Raw genomic sequence first — 10,311 nt, 5'->3', positions numbered from 1 at the left:
TGGCTAAATTAGTATCGATATATATTTGTCTTATTTGCCTAAGATTAATATAAACCCGGCCCTTAGAGCTTAAGGCCGCTATAAATAAGTGGCCACTAGATACCATAGCGACCTTAAGCCTATTAGACATCGCGTATTAGATAGCTAAGGATACGTCCTAGTGATTAATAGGTTCAAATATTACTTTGGGCTTTAATTCCTTATTTCCTAACCATCGTCGAATAAGTCTCGAATAATTAGGGTCGTTTGGAGTAGTAATAACTGAAGATAGTGTAAGCAAAACCGGAGGGAGTCAAGGGCTTGGATGTGGACGTATAGCCCCTACAATTGGCGCTTCTGATAGCTTCAAACGTCGACAAGGCCATTTCGATAGAGAGGTTCAGTCGAATCAATGAATATTCTTGAAGGTTGAGGCAATAGAAAACAGAAATTAGTTTTAGGAGCCTTCATAATCACTGACCTTTAACTCCCAGTGTCAGAGGTGGTTCTTGAGCCTACGTAGGTAAGCGGCTCGGGTGCATTTCCGAAGCCGAATGCACTCAAATGGGGATTTCGACGCCAAGATTGTATGACAGTAAGGCCCATAATCGATTCACTGAGCCGCTTTTCGTTTGTCGGTACCATGCCCTGGAGATGACCGGGACTGAACCTTGTTTGAGCGCTTATGCAAGCCCCTCCCAGTGAGATGCACATACTTTGTAAGCAAGAAATATGTGTGATGGCATGCAAGTGGGATATGATATGCAGGGGAGGCTAAGCCGATCAAAGCGGAGGTGGGATACCGATATGGAACGAATGGAAACCTGGCCTGTGGACACTCTACTCTAACCGAGCACTGAAAGAGGGATGCTATTGAGCCCTTGACGATCGACCTCAAACCATCGGGTGTGAGGCCGAGCCCGCCTGGTCCAAGCCCTTGACCACCTTTCTGCTGACCGCTCCATCGGCAGACATAGTCGGCATTCTCTGTGCACGCCCCATCGGCAGACATAGTCGGCATTCTCTGTGCACGCCCTACAGGTTAAATAACTTCTCGCGGAGGCGCGCTGACGCCCAGCTGGGAATGATTCGCTAATTATCTTCCACCAGATGGTTACTGGACGGATTCGCTCACACAATCTCAATTCGACATGACGAAAGGCTTCCCCAGCATGCCCATCTCTTCGAGGTGGCTTGCTCTGTGTGCCTTATCTGATGCGTTTTCGATGATGCGGGTCCTCAAAAGCATAATCTAGGGCAACAACATGTGTTTGGTACAGTGGCGGTGCGTATGCAATATTGCTCTTGAACGTAGTCCCCGAACGTGGTCTCGACCTGGTATACTGCAGGAGGGCAAGGCGATGTGGAAACGCCGCCCAGGAAACACTTAAGAGTATATGGAATTGATATACGTCTAGAAGATTAGTATTTAACTTGTTCTCAATATCTACTTATGATATATATTATGTAAAGGGATGATTAACCCTTCTCTACCTGTAGAGGCCAAGTTGGCGGTAAATCCATGTCAAGGAAGTGCCGACGCAAACCCCGAACCGGCCCATTCTAAATCTGGATTAGTCAAAAATCCCCCGCAATTTCATCTCTCAACCCCAGATTCTCCTAGCACTTAGCATTTGTGACATCCCCTCTGTCTTCTCTTTATCCGCTCACGAGAGCTTCCATATCCCACTTTCGTGATTAATATCCCAACTGGCAGTTCTAAACTGTCTCCATATCTCCAGATTCCCGCTGCTGATTCCAAATGTCGTCCCAGGATATCCTTTGGCAGAACGGATACAACCCCGGCTTCGGGATCGAGGCGAGCAGCAGCCACTATCAGTACAAGGAACCGCGTTCCAAACGTCGCAAAACACAGCTCGCTTGCAACTGCTGCCGTGTGCGTAAGACCAAGTGTGACGGTGGGCGCCCTGTTTGCTCTGCGTGTGAGAAACGAGGCTCGAGAGAAGACTGCTTGTATGAAGAGGGGACTCTGAGAACTCGAAGGTAGGTAAGCCTATCGTACCAGCCCGGCCTTTTTTGTTGCTAAATAAAAGCCCAAAGGCATATACGGGCATTAGAAAGCAGGTTGGAGCAGCTTGAAAGGGGCTATGATTCCAGGCACACAGGGCTGGACGACAACACCTCCGGAACTCAGCCCAGGAGCAGTCGTCGATGGCAGAAGGGTAGGCCGCGTCGGCTATTTCGCCTTTTCGGGTAGTCAAAAGATATTACGGCTGACCCTCGCATCAGGCCTATCCAGATCTTCACCTCCCTTGGAGAGTGGCATGGTAAACACCAACGGTGTGCCCGACAGGCTTGTCAATGTCACGTCAGCAACCCACGACAACCACAGTCCGCCCACCCTTGGTGGAGTTCCAACTGCTCTTTCTAGCCAGGCAGAATCCCAGGACGCTCTAGCAACTGTCCCTACTTGTTTTCATCATCATGATCTACTATATGGTGCATCCTCGACGATTGCCTTTGTCGAACACGTATTCGTCACTACAGATGAAACCGATGGGTCATCAATGCCCAGCACAGACCTAACTACACCTGCAACTCATAGCCTAGGACAAAACGGTCCGCCAAAGAGGAGCCCAGCCGGTCTAGATCTTCTACCGATCCGAAGGGTTTCGGATAGCTACCTCCAGAGTTTCTGGGGTATCGTTCACCCTGTATTTCCTGTCCTACACAAACCAACATTCACGCAGTTTTACCAGCTGTTTTGGGAGCCGGCAGACATAGAAAGAGTGGACTCCACGGTTGACGACCCAGTGATGCTAGCAAAGCTCAACCTCGTTCTTGCAATCGGGTGTCGATTCACTGAGAGTGTGGATCTGGACAGTCGGGCAATTCAGGCAGATGAGTTCTACCAGCGTGCCAGGAGACTCGTTCCGATCGATTCTCTTGATGCAGCGTCCTTACCGATTATTCAGATGCTATTATTGACCGCTATCCACCTCCAGTCAACAACATATTCCAGCCGATGTTGGAACATGGTGGGACTTGCAACACGAGTGGCCCAAAGTCTCGGCTTGCATCTCAACCGGGGCGAGTCAGAAACAGGTAATCAGCTTGAGAGGGAAATGCGCCGACGAGTGTGGTACACGTGCGTGACGTTAGATAGGTAAGCAGTCCACCATAGTTACTGTTGCCACATGTGAGTTGCTACAATATTTGCTAACTCCATCTGCAAAACATAAAGGTTGATGTGCACTACCTTTGGCAGGCCAGCCATGCTGCCACACAACTCGCAAGTAACCTTACCGCTCATGGTCGACGACGAGTATCTTCTCAAAGATGGAGAAGGTACCCAGCCAGCAGCGATACAATCTCGGATGGGGCTTTTTGTTTACACCGTCCTGCTCTTCGACATTTTGGCCGAGGTACTGGAATGCTTCTACACTGACGCCGGTCAAGCAAAGAACCTCGCCGCTAGCCAACGCCAGGATAGGTCCATGTCCGATTTGCATGAAATGTTGCGGCTGAACTCGAAGCTAGATCAATTTCTGGAAGCTCTCCCGAAGAATCTGAGACTTGAAACTCTGTCAAGTAGCTCAGACACTCCAACCCGCACCGCCCTGCTGCAAGCAAGGGTTCTCTACTGCAGGTATGCTCCCTCATGGAGTATTCTTCATCCTAACCATCCCTAACAATCCACCTAGGTTTCTTTATATACGACTTCTCTTGCTTCGTCCAGTCATTATTTGTTTATCCTACTCGGCCTCAAGCCGAAAATTAGACTGTACCATGCGAGAAAAAAACAGTCTTGGAGACCAAATTGTTGGGCGAATGCGTCAAGTTTGCCTGGACACAGCGCGCGAGTTGATATCCGTCTTGCATCAGGATATGGGCAGTGTGTATCGGTGCTCAGCATGGTGGACCACTTACTGTGTGTCTTCCGTCTCTCCGTTATTGCTTCAATATTCTAACACTGAGTGCTCTAGTCACTTTTGGTGCAGCCACAGTCCTGCTGGCTTCCTTGCTATCTTCTGAGGAGGATACGATGACTTCTGTCGATACTTCATTGGCATATGCCATGGATATATTTAAACACTATATCAACAAGGTAGAATCATCAGCACGCGCAATCCAAGTTATTGAGGCCATGAAACATCGCCTGTCTCAGTTCCAGAACACAGGTATATTATCTACATCTTCCCAACATCGCACTCGGACTTGCTCTCCGGGTTGGTCATTCTTTCCTAACATTGCTTCGTTTCCAGGGGTCCCAATATCACGCATAGAGAGTCAACATACCGAATTTCCTTACAGCTTGCCACCCCAGGACTCTACATCTATGTTTGGCTCCAGTGTCAACAATCCCGAAGGTCATGTACAGGGTCTCGCTCCTGATCTCTTCACTGACGACTGGTTCTCGTATCAGACGATGGCCTTCGACTTCCAAGGCTATCTCTGAGGATACCAAGGTCAATTTGTAAATATATCCGACCATACCTACACTACCATGTCTCGATCGAGATAGATTTTGCCTAACACGCATCTCTCCTTCCGACCCCTATACTAAAAATCACAAAAACGTGAACACCTGTTGAAATCTTTCCAACAAGCCAATAACCTCTGGAGAATTGACTATGTCACACTGGTCAGATGGTCGATTCGTTGAGCCGAACGAGCAGCTTTCGCCCTGCTGGACCTGCGCTAAAATTGTCGAACATTCTCATGTCTTCTGGCTGCATACTGGGATCGATGGTTGCGTCATATCGCCGAAAGAATGCTGCCACGAGTTTACTCAGCTCCATCTGTGCCAGACTCGCTAATGTTAGCGCCCAGCAAGAATTAGTTTGCTTTCTTGGGTACTCACTTTATCCCGATGCATCTTCGAGAACCAACGGAGAATGGTACAAATGCCTCCTTCCGTTGTTCAATATTCTCGTCATCGAGCCACCGATCTGGGATGAACCTTTCTGGCTCGGGAAATGCAGGTTCCCACCGGTGTATTGTGTAGTTTTGTATTCCAACAATAGTCTAGATCCAAGTCAGTGAGCGGTAGTTAGGTGCTGTCAATATGTAGATAGCTTACTCCTTTCTGAATGTGAACACCGGCGACAGAGGTATCCCGCATGGCGATTCTTGGGATTATGGCAACGATGGTTGGGTACAGGCGAAGGGTTTCGTTTATCACCGCCTGCAAGTATGGTAAACGAGAACAAGTCTGTACTTTTTTAGCCCAGAAAGGTGACATGGGGGACTTTCATAGAGCAGACCTGATAGTCTGGAACAGATCCAACGTTTGGAATGGCGGCTCTCAGCTCGGCTTTGAGTTTTTCAACTACCCCCGGGTGCTGGAGCGTGGCCCAAAGCAGGAAAACGAAGGTGTTTGCCGTCGTCCCAGTTCCTCCAAACCTAAAACAAGAGAAAAGGGGTTAATCAACTATTACAGCTAGTGAACAGAATAGTCAAGCTTACATCCCGCTCATGCATTCCTCGGCCACTTCTGAGTCCGTGAGTGGTCGGTCGAGATAGCCATCCTTTTCCCCATAGAGAACGGACCGAAAGAACGGAGTGACGACAGTGTTCTGGCGGCACTTCCTGATAAGATCGACGGAGTACTGTGCTGGTTGTCAGATTGCTCTCATACAAGCTACAATTCAAGCTGGTAATTACCTCCTTCCATGCCTTGACTTTGCGGAAGTTTTCACCAAGTGCTCCCGGCAGGTAGATACCGATCTTCTCCAATTGAGGCCAGAACTCCTTCTGTAAACCTAAGTTTTAGCGTCTCGTCACTCATGGAGTTGACGTCCTAGGGGATGAAGCACTGCGTCAAGGGAGGGCATGGGCCATGCCATGATACATACATAAATGAAGATGGGCCTCCAGGCTCGGAAGTAGGACAGGACTTTGTGCTCTCCTCCTGACTCTAATGACTTTGGGTCATCTCCGAATAGTAACCAGTCTGCGGCCTGTCAGCTTTTCTGCCGTTTAACAAACTAAGAGCGACTTCTTCATACAAACTACATCAAATGACAAGAGATGCACTCGGTTGTATATGTCGACTGGCTTCCCATCTGCACTGTCTTTACCGATAACTTGGAGAAATATTTGGATCTTTGTAGAAAGTTCTTGCTCGATAGCTAGCAAACTGCGCTGAGAGTACCCGCGTGATAGTAGTTTACGACGTTGGCTATGCGCTTCAGGGTTTCTAAACAGTTGAAATGCGATGAGTTAATTTCCAGGCATAGGCCAGAGGATCTTACGTAAAACTAAAAAGGTGATCTTCTTCATAACCTCGTTTAGAAAACTAAGCAAACATATTAATCTGGAGTAAATTGAGAGCCAAGATAAGAAAAGACGCACGTAGAAAGATTCCTCTTTTTGGAAATCATCTGTGGTGTAAATATCTCGGATTGCCAAAGGGTCTGCGAAAGATAGCTCATTTGGTCCAATTCGGATAACGGCACCTACGTACTCAGTCAAAAGAACTCACTTGTCGAGTTAGAAAGTATTATTCCTTTCAAGACTTACCGTACTTTTGATGGGCTTCGTGGATTCTCATGTACTTGAGCCCCTGGAAGTTCGCCCGTCTACTCCAGACCCGAGAGATCTTGGCCAGCGGGGGGCCGGGGAACTTGCGGAAAGGGTGAAAGAAAAGATTGTAGATGATGGAGTGTCCAAGATAGAAGCATATGAGGCCAGATAGAGCCAAGAAATATTGCAATAGTAGGGCCATTGTGTGTAAGAAGTGTGAGTAGCGATTGAGTCAAGATCTGGACGGTGGATGCTGCGGGGGAGCGTCGCGGCTTGCTTGTAGAATATATATGAGTGTAGAAAGTTGGGACCATATCAGCTACAGCTAAGGAAAGAAGGCCTTCCTTTAGTACCTGATGCATATAAGTATTCGTTAAGCCCAAAAGAAACACGCCCAAACCAGCAACACCGCACTTCCCCAAGCCTTACTAGTCTCTGCCATTTTGCTCAGGTACTTCTAGGCCCTTCTCTGGTCCCGCTGTTCACCCCCCCAAAGCAAGCCTTTCTGTGTGTGATGTACAATGCCACCATCTTGTTTTCTCCCATTGACAGATCAATCTGCTGCGGCACTTCTCCCACGAGGTGTTGATCCCAGCCGGCACATGTCCCCGTTCTCAGCTAATCCATTTTCGCCGATGGTTGAACCGATGCGCGAAGACGCACACGGACTCAACTGAAGGCCACCGGAATAGTGACCGCCGGCAAATGTGACGGCAACTGACCCTGGCCAGTCTCCTACATCAGGTGATGGATGGTAGACAACCCCGCCCGGGATGTGATTCCGCTCAACGGGCCGGAACCTTCTTTCACCGTTGGATCCTCCGACTGGCTGGATCTGGGAACAAGGGTCCTTGACGGGGATGAGCGAGTAAGACCACTGTTGTCAGGTGCCGATCGTCCATATTTCGATCTAACCAAGCTCAGCCATCCTGCTCAAGCAACGATCGCGTTGGGAGGACGTGCGCTCTCATCAAAACTCGCACTCTCATACCTTCAAAGGTACCTAATCACTTCACAAAATTTCCATTCACCCCCAGCATCTTTGCCTTGACTCTATGCCCTTGTCTACCAATGCCTGTCTTCCTATTCTAGGCGTTATTCTATACCAATTCCCTTTGCTCCAGTCATGTCAGCCACACCACATCTCATCACGAGAACCAAGGAGTACTACCAAATCGATCTCACCACAAGGCTACCCCCGGGGACCGACAGCATCGATCAGCTAAACAACAACCCAAGGCAGCCTAGGCCGCCAGCAGAGGCTAAGCGGCCTGTCCCAGAATGGCCACCGTTGTCGGAACGAAAAGGCAAATGGATTGCCAAATACCTAGACACGGTATGGTTTGATCTTGTCCCATCCAGCAGCTAGGCGTGTCATGATAACACTTTTGCGTTGCCGAAGCTGGATCCCGAAACCGAGTACGATCAGATCATTCGGACAGCCAATTTTTTTGCCGGCACGAGTTTCGCGGTAGCCATTGGATATTGCTCAACATTTGTACACCTAGTACAAACCCCCGCTGGCGCGGCTGCTATTCACCACGGCGGAAGAGTCTACAAGCGTGGCCACCAACGCTTCTATGAGACCCAAAACCACTTTCTAGATTGGATGTGGTATGGAAGCGACTCTGATGAAACGATAGAAGATATCGAAAGCGTCAACAAGCTGCATGCCGGCCTATGGAGGAATGTCCCTGGAACCTTTTCTTCCCCTTGGGAAGGTATGATGTCCGTCATTGGTTCTGCATACTTCGAGACATACCTACGGAAGCTCGTTGGGGCGCGCAATCAGAAACCCCATCCCCATCTAGCCGCGGCGTGGCCTGCTTGGGCCGAACGCGTCTGTTCTCACTTTCGGACGGAGCCGGGAGCCAACTTTCGGGATTATGGTGCCAATTTCCCCAGAAACTGGACAGAACTCGAAGATTTCTACTTATGGTTCCAGAGTTTGCCTTTCAAGGAGTATACCAATGACGAAGACCGTCAGAAGGGCCATGAGATTGCCCAGGCATTCCTTGATCAATTCAGCACACTATGGTTTCCAAGGTACAGAAGGCTGGAAACAACATTCTGGTTCCAAGGTTCTAAAGGCTAACAAAGCTAAACAGACAGTTACACTGGCTCGGACGTAGTGTTCTCTTGACTCTGGTATCTGAAAAGGTGCGCAAGCAGCAGCAGCTTGGATCGCCAAATTCTATCATAGCGTCAGGAATCAAGCTTGGGTTTAAACTGCTGTTCGATGTAACAGACATTATGCCAGACCCTGTTACACCTGCATTGTTAGAGGAGTATCGAGCGGTAAAGGCGTGGAAGTGGCATCAGATTGATGTTCAGGTTAGGAGAGAGTGGCATCACCGAGAGCGGATATTAGATGTGGTGCTCTTCGCAGCATCTATCCTTATCCTGTTTGGTTTGTATAAGTCTTTTGCGAAGTAGAAGTATTAAATGAAGATTATGTTCTCTCCTCTGCTTTTCCATGGCTTCCGCTCGCGGTTCTTATGCCAGATATTACCTATGTAGCCCGTACTATACTTCCTTTGTTTATTAGCTTACTATGAGGCTTCGAAGCTCCTTGCTAAAACCTCAACAGTTTGTTCGCTCTCTAGTGAGGACGTGAAGGCCCTTAGTAGATTAATAACCAGGAATATATATAATATGAGATAGCTTAGCGGAGATATTTTAACACATATAAGAACTGCTAAGCTATTGCAAGATAAGAAAACTTAATACGACTTTGTATTAGACAACCCTAAACTAATAAAGTCGTGACGCACTTAAGTAGCTAATATCGCGACCTATTATGTGACATCTAGTGTTTTCTAAGGGAATAAACCAGGCGTGCTAGGTTTAATATTAGCAGGAGGTCTCGGCGTTACTATATAAAGGGGTATTATATCTTAATAATAGGTTAAGAAGGTCTTAAAGGTAACTAAAGTCTATTAATAGCTAAGAAAGCTAAGTATTTATCTAAGGTATAATAAATATTATATATATATAAGGGGCCTTATACTTAGAGAAATAAGGTTTTTTATGATGAATATATTACGAAGGGAAAATATAGGGAATATTTAGGTATATAATAAAGGGTAATTTAAGCTATAATATAATCTCTCCTCTCTTATTAGTTCTTACCCTTAAGATTATCTTCTAGGCTAGGTTTTTTTTTAATTAATTAATCTTAATTTTTTCTTATAAATATTTATAAGCTAATATAATATTAAGTTATATTAATAAAAAAAAATCTTTTAATCTAAACCGCAATATAATTATATATTATTTAATTATAGCTAAAATTAATTAATTTAGTTATAAAGTTATGCCTTATAGTTATTACGAGAAGAGAGATATATTATATAAGATATTAGAGGGTTATCTTAAGTACAATCTTTATATCGACCTAAGGTATTCTTATAATATAATTAATATTTTATTATTATCTTATAGGTTTTTTAAGTAATATATTTTCTTCTTTTACTAATATATATTATAATAAGCTAAATTATTATTAAGGCAAAAAGGTTAAATAATTAAGAGGCTATTATTAAGGCTTTATTAAATTCTCGCCGCGAGAATCTTAAGTATATTTAATATAAGTTAAATAAGTTATTATTTTAATTAGAATTATATTAAAGGTAAAAGCGCTTTTTAATAACTTAAGGAATTAATTTCATAAAAAAAGGGATTAATACTCTTAAGGAATTAAAATAAATTAATTAATAAAAGTCTTTATTAATTAAGGATATCTATAGCATAATTTATATAGATATTCTTAATTTTAGTTTTCTTAATACTTTAAGTATTCTTATTATTAATAATAAAAATCCTTTAAGAGGTATTATAAAT

At 45.6% G+C, this 10,311-nt stretch overlaps 3 protein-coding genes across 3 annotated transcripts; 2 read left to right on the top strand and 1 right to left on the bottom strand.

The window, feature by feature from the left end:
• Positions 1-2,507: 2,507 nt before the first annotated feature.
• NECHADRAFT_56692 (uncharacterized protein) lies at positions 2,508-3,110 on the top strand (the record flags this gene model as incomplete). Its single annotated transcript, XM_003039076.1, has 1 exon — positions 2,508-3,110. The coding sequence occupies one exon, from the start codon at positions 2,508-2,510 to the stop codon at positions 3,108-3,110; it is 603 nt and encodes a 200-aa protein (XP_003039122.1).
• A 1,690-nt stretch (positions 3,111-4,800) lies between these two features.
• Positions 4,801-6,670, bottom strand: NECHADRAFT_89500 (uncharacterized protein; the record flags this gene model as incomplete). The annotated part of the gene is made up of 10 exons (XM_003039074.1): positions 4,801-4,968; positions 5,024-5,128; positions 5,208-5,346; positions 5,410-5,552; positions 5,608-5,697; positions 5,799-5,896; positions 5,952-6,142; positions 6,198-6,241; positions 6,298-6,401; positions 6,466-6,670. The coding sequence occupies 10 exons, from the start codon at positions 6,668-6,670 to the stop codon at positions 4,801-4,803; spliced, it is 1,287 nt and encodes a 428-aa protein (XP_003039120.1).
• A 924-nt stretch (positions 6,671-7,594) lies between these two features.
• Positions 7,595-9,195, top strand: NECHADRAFT_89499 (uncharacterized protein; the record flags this gene model as incomplete). Its single annotated transcript, XM_003039075.1, has 5 exons — positions 7,595-7,804; positions 7,871-8,514; positions 8,577-8,878; positions 9,017-9,057; positions 9,133-9,195. The coding sequence occupies 5 exons, from the start codon at positions 7,595-7,597 to the stop codon at positions 9,193-9,195; spliced, it is 1,260 nt and encodes a 419-aa protein (XP_003039121.1).
• Between the last annotated feature and the right edge of the window lie 1,116 nt (positions 9,196-10,311).

The sequence above is a fragment of the Fusarium vanettenii genome (assembly GCF_000151355.1).
Source record: "Fusarium vanettenii 77-13-4 unplaced genomic scaffold NECHAsca_184_unmapped, whole genome shotgun sequence".
Lineage (NCBI taxonomy): Eukaryota > Fungi > Ascomycota > Sordariomycetes > Hypocreales > Nectriaceae > Fusarium > Fusarium vanettenii.
This window is presented reverse-complemented; position numbering and strand designations above follow the sequence as displayed.